Raw genomic sequence first — 14,182 nt, forward strand, 5'->3', positions numbered from 1 at the left:
TGTCAAAACGCAATAAATGACACATGAATTTTTAGGCACACATTAGAGGAACTTTTATTCTAAACGTAACAAAAGTTTACATGAAGCAGCTTTTTGAAGAAATACAGTACATCACCATTAGTTTCTCCAAGCGACCTCTGGTTTTGCCTTTTCATACACATTATACCATTGGGTTTTTTTCTAACTCCAGAAACATATGAAAATATAATTTAATGCACTTAACACATGACAATACATTCACTGTACACTATATCAAAGACTTTCCTCCATACTGGCAGTACAATACTGTCACAATAGTTCCTTTACATTAACATCCATGCAGTGGAGATGTTACCTAATGGCTCATTGTTGATAAATCCTGTGGCATCTTATGATCTGCAGTTCATTATTTAAGGGATGACTGACATTATTATTATGGCACAAAGTAGGAGCCACGTGTGTTTCTCTCACAGCCGAACAGCAGGACTGTGAGAATGTAAATGTGCTAAAATACATAACTAATGCTGGCGCTCTTTTTTTTTCTCCCATCCATGACAAGGACAATCAACGTGGTTTCATTAGAGTCGGTGAACAGCGAACAGTCTGGACTGAGCTGTGTGCATTCAGCTTAAATTGTCTGGACTGTCAAAATGAAGCCATATAAAAGATTTGTACTGATTGGAATGGTTCACAATTCAAGGCAACTACTGTACATACAGAAATCTCAATACTGGAAACACTGGAGGTTTGGTGTACATCTTCCCTTGGAGCAATGTAGAACTTGCACATCTGCTCTGAAGGCCTTTTGCCTCGTTTCGGTAGCTACTGAACATATACCAGAAACGAGATATTGGCAAAAAAAAAAAATGCTAATTTGTTGGCAACTTGTTACAAAAAGTGCTTCAATCCCTCACCTTTAAATAGCAAGGACAACTGCTTATGTCTTTTAGGAAAGTGATTAGGAACACTGGGAACAAAGAGTTCCCATGATCCCCATTGAACACCATAAATACGATCAGAACACTTGGGCAGGATTGTGGTGCTGAAATGCTTTCAAACGTCACCTGAGATCATCCTTTGGTGCTCACACAAGTGTTTGCAGATGAAAAAAAAGGGTGTGTAATACTTGTGATATGAAAGGAAAGTAACAAAATCCAACAGCTGATTATTAACATCAAACCTGATAGAGAATGAAACATGTACAAAAGTTTTCAGGTTGGATTTCTCATGTTATATACCACACATTCTGATTGTTGTCATTTGCCTCTGTCACATTTTTTTGGCTCATGTGAGACAGAGAAAAGGAAATGGTGCCCCCGTTTCTCAACCATCACATCGAAATCTTTCCTTAGTTTCTACTGACTGCACACTGCCTTTAAAGCAGGATGGCCTACTGTACATGCAAGGCTACTCGTGACTTGGTGTGGCCGCTCTGTAGGCTACAAGCCCTCATCATCAACAAGCACCATATTATCAAAAAAATAAACTCAGCTGGATAAATGATAGCTTAAATGTGCAAAATACAAAACTGTCAACTACATAAAGATTCAATATTCTGAATAAAAATTAAAGATGAATAATAATACATTTATACCATGCAATCAAAAATAGTGTCATAGCAAAGTGGGGTAAGAGAGAGTGAAAGAGAAGGGGGAGGGGTTTGAGGTGGAGAGAGAAACAGCCATTGCTGGTGATGATGGTGTTCAGATGATTGGGAGGTGGCCTGAAGGATAGTGCTGGTCACTCACTCAGTCTCTACTGCTGCATCTTACGGATGATGTCAGTAGAGATGGGTGGGTGGAAGTTAATGGTGTGGTGGCGGAGACCCTGAGATGTTTTGTAGCTCTTCCCACACCGGCACTTGAAGGGTTTGCGCACCCTTATCTGGGTTCGATGGCCGTTCTTGGCATGATACTTGATCCCATTCACATTCTGTAATGAAGCAAGGAAAATGAAACTTTACAGCATCACGTTTGGACACGTATCAGCCAAAATCACTGAGCATGAGTATGTTGACAGTAACAAAACTAGCATTGGCTGAGCTTGGCGCAACTGCACTACATGGCCAAAAGTATGTGGGTACTCAAAAATGACATCTGTATGTTGCTGATGGATATCTCATTACAAAACAATGAGTGTTAATATGCTGCTGTATCAGCCTCCACATTTCTGATTTCCACAAACCTGTAGGGATTTGTTAGGTGCTAAGGTTGGGGTCTCAGCTTGCGTTTTGAGTCTTCCAAAGGTGTTGGATGGGGTTAGGATAAGGGTTATGTGGTTGACCTGGAAGCCGAATGATTAGGGCACAAATCACAGGGGCTCATATGCCCTGAGCATTAAGGCCCTGGTTTGACTCCCGGCCAGCCGGCACATGCTGCATGTCACTCCCCTACTCATTCCCTGAATTTCCTGTCTGTCTCTTCTGGTTCTATTGAATAAAGGCATAAAATGGCCAAAAAATAACTTAAAGAAAAAAAAAGGTGAGGTTTATGTACAGGAGAGTCAAGTTCCTCTAGACCATACTCAGAAAACGTTTTACATATACACCTGGCTTTGTGCACTGTCATGATTAGACAGAAAGGGCCTTCCCCAAAATTTTGCCAAACTTGGAAGAATATTATTGTCTGCAATATCATTATATATCACTTTTGGACAAAAAAAAAAAAAGAAGTCACCAATCCTATCCAAAAGACTGTAGAGAGGAGAAATAAAATGTTTTCTTGTTAAAACCCTATCTTGTTCTGCCCCTAAACAGATTCCTATCGCTGCCTGCTGCCTCAGACTAAGTCATCGCCCATAACCCTGTCATTCACGTCAGCAATGCAATTTTCTCAGGCTGCACATAATTTATTCCAACCGCCACACCAGATGTGAATGGAAAATCCTGTAAAACTCCACATCACTGAAGTGGACTAAATGTATGTATGTATGTTCTTGAACTGCTCAGCTAAGAGCCGCTTTTCCATTATCAACAGCAGGGAATCCATTTTAACGTTATGTGAGCAAAATAATCACGTATCTCACACTTTGTACAACACAAACAACTTAGGTCCTCTCTTTGCATAGTAAAAATATTTCACACTGTTAATTTATGTTTAAGCTATAGTATGTATTCCAGGAGGAGATTAAACCTACCTTGTATCTCTTTTTACAGCCTGGGACAGGGCAGGCAAAAGGCTTCTCATCTCCTCCGTTCATGCACATGGAACTGAGGATGGACTCAGAGCTGATGGCGCTCTCTGTGGTCCATGACTCATCACTGTCAGACTCCTCAAAGTCTACCTCCTCTTCATCACACTCACTACCTGTGGGTGGGTGAAAGACAGAAAGTCAAGTGGTAAATGACTTAGGGCATCAATACCAGACATGGGATCATACACACTGGTCTCCAAGAAGCTCTGATTTATTCACTCTTTGTGACTCATCTCTGGCCTTTGAGCCTTCAGGCTGAAAAGCATGGACCTTTCTCAGCATGTTTTGGGGCAGTGTTCCCATAATCTCTATACTGCATGTGATACAGTGTCCCCACGTTTTTGTAAAGACTTAAACATGCCAATTGTGGGAAAGAATTTACTCTATTCATTGAGGTCTTGGGGTCAGTGAGCTGCAATTGTTTTTATCAATTAATTGAAGCTGTTATGCCAGAAAACTGCATACTTTTACAAAACAAGGACATGAGTACATGGGAAAACATGTTATGTAATGTACACTGGAGTGAATTAGACAAATTAGCTGGACTGTGAGAGTTGTCCCTGATTCTCTGTAGCTTGAACGGGAGCTGTGTTACAAAGATGTTTTCTCAAGGCCAGCATTCATCTGCAGGTGATGGGCAATATTTAACATTTTACTGTTAAATGTTGCCCAGAATTTAACAGTAAAATGTCACACAAAGCCATGTAAGGATCAGCAGGTGGGATGAAGCAATACCCGAACATGATTTCAGTTTCAGTTAGTGAAATACAAGGATGTTAAGCCATTACATCTGGAAATGCACTGCATATATTATGATTTGAAAAATGAATAAAGGGATGACATCACGTGCTTCCTGCCAATGTATTGACAGTAATTACAGCTAAAAACTGTGCTTTTATCTTCACCTACCACAGTGAGTGAACCACCCACTTCTTTCCTTATGATCTGACAAGGGGAGCAACCTTGTTATTTTTTTTACTTTTTTTATTTGATCCCTGAAATGGACAATCACTCTTTCCGTACCCATCTCCATACTATAAGAAGATCAGAGCACTTTGTAAGCTGGCAGAGATTCAGATGGTCTCCAGCTGAGTGGATGTTCGCCATCATGGTGCCTTGAAAATGGACCTCCAGGATGGAAAGTCAATCTCTTTACTGCTGCACCACTCTGCTGCCACCTGTTCAGTGTGTATTACACTGCAATTAAATTCCAGACATCTGACTAGAGGTGAGTGTGTTCAGGATGGTTACCTGTAGGCGTACTGCTGCGGAAGGAAGAGGAAGGGGTGATGGGTGGGGTGACTGGAGGGGTGAGGTTTCCACTGGTATGGCGAGGGGGTGTGGAAACACTGCTGCGAGACAGATTGCCTGTCAGAGAAAGAGACAGCTTGGGCTGCACCTTCTTCTTCAGGGCATCATGTTCTCGCCGTGCAGCATCTGTCATGAACCTAGCATTGTGGGATATAAGACTGGTCAGGGTTTGCAATCTTTTTCATGAAAAGAGGGTCACCTCATTCAGTGGCCTGCCCTGATATTTAGAAAGCACCGGCATTAAAGGTTTGCTACTGCAGAACACATGCTCGGAAAAAGTATCATTGGCTCCATTCCCATCGGAAAAAAAAACTTCCACCAGGGTTTATGATGGATAGTAAAGTCTTTGGTAAATGTGTATCATAAAAATGAAATGTTAACATAGACATTGTTACAGCTAAAGTGGAATTAACAAATTAAGTGATAACCACATCAAGATGTGTTTGTGAAGGCAGGGAGACAGTGGCAGACCTTCTAGTACACTGGTTTGTTGCATAAGGCTTTTAAAAACCACTATTCAAGCACTATATCAAAGACGACTGGGATGAACCCAGTGCAATAAAAAAAACCCGGCCACCAAATACTGAGGCAATTCATCTAAGCAATCCACCAGATGACATCTGAATCTGCTGGTAAAACCTCATAGGAGCGCTACATGGGACACAGTAGTAATACTCACTGATGTAGAGCACTTTTGTAGATAAATCTTTACGAGGCCAAGGACTTATAACATTAATGTAATAATTATGTTAGATTTTAGTAAATTTATAAAGTCAATTTACTCATAATTGAGTAAATCGACTTACTACATAAGTGAAAATCCAGCTGTTGTTTTCTTTACCTGTTGATGTAACTGAGGGCAACATATGTCGGCTGCTGCTGCTCCTGCTTCTCCAGAAGTCGGGGGTCTGTATCTGAGCAGGCGAGAGAGATAGAGAGTGGAAGAATTAGGCACATAATGAACCACTAAACAGTGGCACAATTCAGTAGCTTTACAAAAAAAAACAAATGTCATATAAGGTGATGGGAATAGCAGTGTGTTTGTCTTTATTTTTGCAGTTTTATGTTTTTTTGCCAATTTGTAATGGCCAGTCCTACACTAGAGTCTTTGCTACTTGGAGGATGAAACATAGCACGTGCGATATTCCACAAGGCCCTTTACATTTAAATAATTGAATCTCCTGCATCAGATTACCAATGAATGTGAGATGTTGTGCTGTCAAACAGCATGAATGCTCAGCTGACTACATGAATAAAGGCCAATAAAAAACTATTCAGTGAAAGTAATCAAAACGCAGGATATTGCGCAATCTGCAGTACAATTTGTTTAAACATGATGTCATGCGCCACTGTCTAGACTACAGTAACTACTGAGTAAAGTGATGCTGGAGAAGTTCCATGATTTTTTTTAGTCTGATACTTGTTTCCTGATTTATTTCCTAGACCTCTGGGAACTGAGTCTCATCTATCTAAAGCCTGCTAGTGCTACACTGTTACTTATATTTAAAATACACAGCAAGAAAGTAACATCTCAAGTGCCCTCTCTTTTCAATTTCCATTGCTCTTTTTGAAAAGCCGCTCTGCAGACACCACATTGCTCATACATGACCACACTTGACACATACTGTGTTTTCCCATGCTGTGCTCCAGACATTCATCTTGCTCAGCGGTGCTAAATGTACAACAATAGCCAATCCCCACACCCTGAGGTGAAGTGGGCCTGACTTCAAACACTCTTCCCACTGCCGTCCATGTGGGAGAAGAGAGATGCCCCATAAAACAACAGTGTCTACCACTTACCAGCTGAGCCTCCCTGTCTGCCTCTGACAGAGCTGTGAAAGACTGCTACCCCCAAGTGGTTAAAAACTATTGCTTTGTTTCCATCCACATGCCCATTTACACACATAAACACTTACGCCTGAAGCTATTTGTGACATTAAAAATTAATCTAAATTATGCTTTTTTATAGCACAATGACTATGGGATAGCTTTAACGAAGTCTGTATATTCAGTGAGTAAAGAAACAGCCCAGTTCTACTTGATTTAATTTAAAAATGACTGGCAATTATATAAAACATATGGAAATAGTGTAATTAAAGTTTTCTTGGTTAAAGGGGTAAGCAACACCTTTGTCAGGCTGTAATAAAACTTTGAGTCATACTCTATTATTACTTCCACAGCTTTTGGGCTTTCACTCCTGTTTATTTGTTTGGAACATAAAAACTAAAAACAGATTTCCATTAAATTTCATGCTGGACAGAAAGACCCTGTACCAAAGAAGAACTGATTAGATTTTCTTAGAGACTTTTTTCACTGTAATGGGGATAGAAACCTTATATCAAATACTTATATCTGCAGGGACAAGGACAGGTCTGGGTACAGAATATCAATACCTTTTGAGTGCCAGCTGAAATATGTTCATACGTTCATACTTAATGCTTGTTGATATTCTTATGAGTTGCATCAGAAATTTTTACTTCATTTAGACTGTATTATAGCTCTTGCATAGAGAAGTCGGCATATAATACTTAAGGTACCAAAAAGGTGGTACTCACACCATAACTTCAAATGCTCAGTTCCAGTTAAGACATTGAATAAAAGTTGGATATTTGTTGGTGTGTTTGAATATATAGCCCCACCCACAGAGGAGTTTGGGTGTCATCTGGAAGCCATAATAACAAATTTATGTCAAGTGGAAGATGGACAAAAACTGTTTGAAAGACACCAATGTGGTACATAAATTCAAAATGCAGAGACACACATGTGCACACATAACCATGCATAAAGGAAAACACACAGCACAGACTGCACGCTGTATTTTAACAGTGTCAGCTACCAGCTTAATACTGTCATGAAGAAGGTGAAAGGTGATGTTGACCAGATAAACTCAAACACAAACCACATTTAAGTGTACATGAGAAAGCACACATTTTAGAGGTCTAACCGAAATCTAAGTCAACAAACCAATGTCAGCCCCACTTAGGGTGTCAAAAGACACCCTTAGCATCATCCACTCCATGGTTAAGGCCAAGCCACTCGGTTGACGATAAAATAGTGGCAGAGTTTTATGGTATTGGCAGGTAGAATAGCTCAAACCTCAGCGCCTAAGGCTCAAGAGGTTTCTCTCAAGGCCTCAGTCGTAAGCAAGTGTTTCATTAACAGTGGATTTATCCCCAGTGAGAGGGACAGCACACCTCTCTCCACTCTCCAGCAAAAGTCATGGAAATACCGAGTAGGAAAGACACATTCATAATGGCACTATTCCCCTGCCAGAAGGCAGTGCAGAGACTATTCTGAGCTCTGTGTGTTGGTATGTGTGTGCGTGAGTGCACCAGAAATCCTTCCTAAGATCCCTAATGAGCCTCCAGGAGTGGAATGGCGGCCTGCTCACAGACCGCTCAAACAGCAGTGGATCAGTCTGTTCCCACACACTATAAATCACACACACCTCAGGTGGGGACTGGGGAGCAGGAGGCCTGCAGGGGCCAGTTCACTGCAACCTCTGCTATTCTTCTGGGGCCACCAGCAGTCAAGGACCAGGACGAAGGCGCCTTAAGTAGAGATGGGAACCCCTCTAATCAAACTACACAGGTGGTCCACCTTGGTGGCCGACTATTAGAGACCTTCTGAGAAACGAAAAAGGCTTTTATTCACCATCTCCAATTCCAGTGGCAAACAATCACTTCCTATAAGCCCCAGGGATTGCTGACATACATGGTATGTACTCTGACTATACTTCACTGAAGTACAGTCAGCTTTTTCGATCTTACAAGGTTTCCATTTTCAGAAAATTTAATTTTCTGTTAATTGCAGCTCTCAACAAGCAGAGTTCTCTCTTGGCAAAATAGAGGAAATAATCAGAATAAAATGTAAAAAAGCTGCTGCTTTGTTGCAGATCTCAAAAAATCTGTTGAAGTAATTAAAAACAGTTAGTGAAACTACACCCAGTCTTACAAATGCATGAAGTTTCCATCAAGAGTTTTGCATTAGATTTTTTAAATGTGTTTCTTAACGTTAAGGTCTTTGCAATGAAGCTGCTTATATGAAGTACTGACTAAGCTAGTTAAGCTAGTTGGTTAGCGTCCATGTGTGAATGCATGTGAATGGGAGCATATACTGAATGAGTCAGTGGCTGCAGTGTCTCAGCACAGAAAACATGATGCAATAACATGTTCTCATTAGGGTCCCTATGACGGCCTTAAACAGGAAACCAAGGGACGATCACACAACAAACCTTCCTAAGGCAACAGGGGAAGTGACGCCTGCTGCCCCCTCATAACGCCCTCCACGACCCTCTCTCTCTGTCACACACACACACCAGACACACAGCTCCCTCTCTCATTTCCACCAGCGTCTGGCTCACCCATCCACCCTCATGGCCAAATGCACTGTGGGGTAGAGCAGAGTGGTGAGCATTATGGTGACATGTTTATGGTGGCTCTGAGCAGCAGGGGACATTACCAGGAGTGGTGGCACAGGTAATTTATTACGATGTGACCTCTAAGGAGGAAATGAAACGGAGTCAAGCTCCATGTGTAAGCTGCCTTTGCAGGTTACTGAAAAAACATGGGGCGGTTAAAATGATCTATTGTAAATACGTACGACTTGAAAATATACACATGCACTAATTCATACACACATCCACAAAGACACATTTATAAAATGCAGAGATAAACACAAGAGGACACATACAAAAATACACTCATTCATTGCTGCCCATTGCATATGCATTAGGGTTGCAACTAACAATCATATTAATTTTTGATTAATCGTTTTATGTACAAAATGTCCAGAGTTGTGAGTTTTGTCAGATCCCAAAATGACTTCAAATTGCTTGTTTTGTCTGAACAACAGTCAAAGATATTCAGTTTACAATGATGTAAAAGATGTATGTATGCAGAAAGTATGTGAATGTGAATGTTTGGCATTTTTGCATAAAAAATGACTGACATGATTAACTGATTATTAAAATAGTTGCTGATTCATCTACTAATTTCAGCCAAATATGCATTTTCAACATAAATACCAGTGCTTTTAGACAGTTAGCCGGTATTTATCATCTTTAAATCTGACTGTTTTCTAACATAGTTTTTTGGAAGGCTGGAAAAACCTAGCGACACCAACTTGGCTTAAATCCATTATTTAAACTGGGTGGAATATCAGCTGTTGGGATCACACTTATTTACATGGCTATGGCCTATGACTTTTAAATGAAGAATTCATTTGAAAAACTACATAAAAATAGAAACATGAAAAATAACCAATAAATGAAAAACGTTAGGTTTAATTGAACTTTTACAGACTAATATATGTAGCTGTAGTAAAGGAGAACCCCTTCAATCAGCAGCATTTGACATGGGACAATAGCATAAGCATTGAACAAGGAAAGTAACACATTTCAGCAACAAATATCCCATTTGTTCTGCATCAGACTACACACTCATGTTGTTTCATGTCAAAACAGGCTGTACATTATCTCCTATACGAAATGTTTTATCGAGTACACCAGCTCCTCATGTTCCAGTCGTCGCACAGGAACAGGAGCACTGGTGTCAGGGAATGGGGAAATGTAATGAGGTCCACCAGGTGCACAGATCAGGAAACTAGTTACTGCTTCCCAAATTTATTACTTCCACACAGATCTTGGGGGTGCATACCAAAATCTTCTAAATGAGCGTCTAGTGAGGATTGGCAACAAACAGATCCATTGTTACCAAGCCTGGACACTTCAGGCCATCAGTGTGCCTGGCCACAGCGGTATACCTACAGTATACTCACAGGTCTAAATAACATAGCTGCTGTTTGCTTCTAGACTACAGTGGCCTGGTCACTCGGTGACAAAGTAAACATTTCAGTAGCTCAGAGTGTGCAGTTGCTGGTGTCTTATTTGGCTCATTAGCTTCTGTTCTCTTAAAGTTAGCTGAACTTGCTGACAAAGGTCTAAGTGGACCACCCAACACTCATATTACTTCAATCTGCTGTCATAGTGGGGGAAACAAAAGCTGATAAATTATGAGTTTTAAATAATAAATTATGTTGACTGGAAACTATTCTGGATTTGAATTTTATTCTAAATTCAATTTTTCAAAGTTCCAATCCACACTCTCAGGAAAAATATAACTCTTCCAACACCTTGATGTCTCTGTAAATATGTATTTTATATTGAAATCTTATCACAGATCTTGGGACAATTTACACTGTACTGTGTACTGTGTACTGTGTGACAGACTACAGTATACTTGTGTATGAGAAGTATCCTTTACATCATCAGTTATTTCTCTCAATAACTGACTAATTCTCATTTCATTTTCAGTGTTTTCATTTATTAACACAAGGTCCTTTCGGCTGGTAACTAGTAAGCTGTGTTAATATCAAGAAAGTGAGTTTTCGTTTGTAGTATCCACTGTTATCTCTTATTGTACAGGCCAGCTCCCTGAACCCACAGCAGAGCAGCGCCACCCCTTGTTCAGAGACCTGACAAGCAGGAAGACTGGGGAAAAACAGGGACAAGAATGTGTGCTTGTTTTCCAGGCGCCTAATTATAAAGGAGAATGTGCTTTAAGCAGCAGGCCACCAGATGAGGAGGAAGACAGGCCAAATCAAGCACTCTCTCTGTAATTATGCTTCACAGGCGCTTGGCACAACGTGCAAGATTTCGCACTCCTCAGAGTGGGCACAGGCCAATGGACAAAGGAGGGGGGCAGCAAAGTTTTTCCACCCTGGGCCAACTAATTGCCTCATTATTCCCCAATAAGTCATTTGGAAGCATTTTTTTCTAAGGCTAACACCTCGGACACATGCACAGCACACAATCAGAGGGCAGAGGATATTAAAGCCAGTCAAGCAACAAACAAGAACAACTGAGACAGCTGGGCCTTGTCAGCTTCAATAATAAGAGTCTGAAATATTAGATTGGGAAACAGATGTAGGACCTCAAAGGCTGTCAAACTGTGAGGAGGGGTACTTTCCTTCTAGACCAGAGTTAGTTCAAAGACATAAATGCTTTAGGACTTAGCAAAAATGTGCAAAATATATTATATAATGCTTAATGTTTATAATGTTTCTGACTGACTTCATTAAATACACTGATATAGTAATATAGTATGGAGGACCAAAACAGACAATAAATAAATAAAGTGATACAGAAGTTTCTATATATACCAATTTGCTGTTTTGATTATTTATGTACTTAATAATAAAGTGAATAGCAGTAACACATTACAGTAATAAATAGACAATAACTTGGAAATTAAATAAAAATCCCTGGATGAAGCTCTGATATAAACTCAACAACATTATTTTTTACATATCACTGTGTAAATAAAAATAACTTTTCAACATATGCAGAGGTGACTAAGACCGCTTTTAAGCTCATAAATTCATTCAAATGTTCTCTTTTCTTAACACTAGGAATACGTTCCTTTTAATGTCACTTAAAGAGTTTAGTTGTGCTCTGATTAAATCAGCACTGACTGGAATTGACCATCAATTGCCACACAAATGACTCAAACAGAAGTCTTAAAGTTTTCCAGTCAGAAAAATGAGGCAAATAAATGTTTCCATAGTGTCATCCATAATGACTCCTAATCCCTACATACAGGTAGTTCTTGTTATTGTGTTGCCCCACATCAACTAGAGGTGGCGCTGTTGATTGTGGTGGGCATGCAGTCAGGGAGGCATCATCTTTGAGCTGCTAGTATTTAGTGAGCGCTGATGGCAGTGTTTAGCATGCGACAGGTTGGTGTAGACTACTGTAGACCAATAGTCATATGGGACTGGAAATGGTTTAAATACAATAAAATATAAATATAATAAAATGTTATCACTTTTTTGACCATGTCACACTTGTTATAGTGCTAGTCATAAAGGAAGGTCAGAGTCCAAATCTAGACATCATCATAGTAAGCAAAACAGTCTCTGCTCCAAAAGTGTCCACCATCATTGACTGGACAGACTAATAAAATAAAGCCTTAACAAGCTACTATTTTCTTTCACGAACCAATACAGTACCTGATATTTCCCCCCCCCCCAATGCTGACATACACCAAATATGGTAAAGAGTAATATGGGATCTCTATATTAGATAGTAAATGATAACGTAATCACAGCGTTATAAAGTAATAAAGTTTGTCATACTTATGATATACAAATCTGCAATAATGAGAAGCATATTTAATAATAAAAATATTTTTTTTCTGTAAATTTTTTAAGTAGAAGTAATATCAGTCCAATACTAAGACTTATTCTAAAATGTATTATAGGCATATACATGTAGATACATGTGGGTAGATTGTGCATATCTTGTAACTACCCTGACAGACCCAAAAAATGAATGCATGCATCAAAGATAGGCCATCGAGGTAAAAAAAATGAAATAGACTAGCGTAAACTCAATCATTAGAGTCGCATGATCATGTTAATCAATGTTTGATCCAGGTGAAAGCTTAACGCTCTTTAACGTGGTAAATAAAACATGTACGAAAGTGACTAGGATTAAGGAAGCAGTAGTAGCCTGCTTCATTAATACTACTAATGAAATCTGTTGTCGTGCTGATGAAATAACCCGATCACTAGTCAGTGTATCATCATTGGCTCGTGCAGGCTGCAACTTAACTCGCGACGCTTCCAGCACAGCTCTGCGCGCGGGCCTTGCGCTGCAATAATGTTGCACGAGCGACCCAGCGGAGCGTACAGAAACGGTTTACCTGTCGGTGTTTCAGCGCGGCTCTGCTGGTGTTGCAGCTGTCCAAACAGTGATACAACGTTGATACAGAAACGCAGGCAGTGAACAGGAACTGTAATAACTACATAGAAACATCAACAGCCACCACACCTAGCAACAGGGTTGTCAGGACGCAGGAAGTAACTTGCTAGCTCGCTAACTTAGCCACTTCTGCTAACCACGAACCCCGGCCATTGCAGGCTGAGACGCTCATTACTTATCAGCTCTCACCGATGTGGTTGTCCTCGATGTGCACGATTAGCTCGGCCAGAGAGTCGAAGTGAAGTCCGCAGCCCCCGAACCTGCAAGCGTTGGAAAAGAAAGAAGCAGCGGCGATGCCTGTCATGGTCGCTGCTGCATTGGAAATGAGGGCAGGCAGCAGCAGCAGCAGCAGCGGCGGCGAGCAGGCAGCGAGCAGCGGGGGAACAGCAGGCGGACAGCGGTGCGAACAGCTGGAGCGGCAGGGGCGGTGCGGTGACTTCTCTGAGCTGCGTCAAACCAGCAGGAGGGAGAGACAACCACACCGGAAGTAATGCTTAGTAAGGTTTGGCTTTCATTAGAAAAGCTTAAACAGTAAGCAAAGAAATTGCACATAAAAAGGCAGATTTGATCTAATAATTGTGAATTATTAGATTTATACATAGATTTATCTTAAATTTGCCATTATAGTTATTTCCATTTCCACTGACTTCTCCATGTATTAATCCCCAAATCATTTTAACAAATAAATTAAGTCAAAAAAAAAAAAACGAAATTGAAAAACACTAAACATGAATACCTTATGAGACACTGTTAAATTATTTTTTAAGGCTATTATGGCACCACCCTAAAATCCCAATTTATAATGATAAAGGACTGAGTGAAGTAGGCATACCAGTGCACAACTAGCGAAACTGTAACCATACTAAGTGCCTTTGGTTTGTATAACTTTGGTATGATTCTTTCAGTTATCACAATAATAATCAATTAATTTTCAGT

General features: G+C 40.2%; 1 protein-coding gene across 1 annotated transcript; it reads right to left on the minus strand.

Annotated features, from left to right (window-relative positions):
* Window positions 1–47: 47 nt before the first annotated feature.
* Window positions 48–13,706, minus strand: LOC111238788 (juxtaposed with another zinc finger protein 1). Its single transcript, XM_022768470.1, has 5 exons — window positions 13,436–13,706; window positions 5,324–5,396; window positions 4,423–4,619; window positions 3,115–3,284; window positions 48–1,911 (listed from the first exon to the last, which is right to left on the minus strand). The coding sequence occupies exons 1-5, from the start codon at window positions 13,548–13,550 to the stop codon at window positions 1,735–1,737; spliced, it is 732 nt and encodes a 243-aa protein (XP_022624191.1). The 5' UTR covers window positions 13,551–13,706; the 3' UTR covers window positions 48–1,734.
* Window positions 13,707–14,182: the final 476 nt, after the last annotated feature.

This window comes from Seriola dumerili, unplaced genomic scaffold (genome assembly GCF_002260705.1).
Source record: "Seriola dumerili isolate Sdu_G_001 unplaced genomic scaffold, Sdu_1.0 BDQW01001661.1, whole genome shotgun sequence".
Taxonomy (NCBI): domain Eukaryota; kingdom Metazoa; phylum Chordata; class Actinopteri; order Carangiformes; family Carangidae; genus Seriola; species Seriola dumerili.

Excerpts from the sequence above, each read along its gene's own strand:
- LOC111238788 (XM_022768470.1), bottom strand. The coding sequence starts at position 13,550 with ATGACAGGCATCGCCGCTGCTTCTTTCTTTTCCAACGCTTGCAGGTTC. Across the intron at positions 4,620-5,323 it reads GCCCTCAGTTACATCAACAG|GTTCATGACAGATGCTGCAC; the intron begins GTAAAGAAAACA and ends CCACAATGCTAG. Across the intron at positions 1,912-3,114 it reads GCTGTAAAAAGAGATACAAG|AATGTGAATGGGATCAAGTA; the intron begins GTAGGTTTAATC and ends GCTTCATTACAG.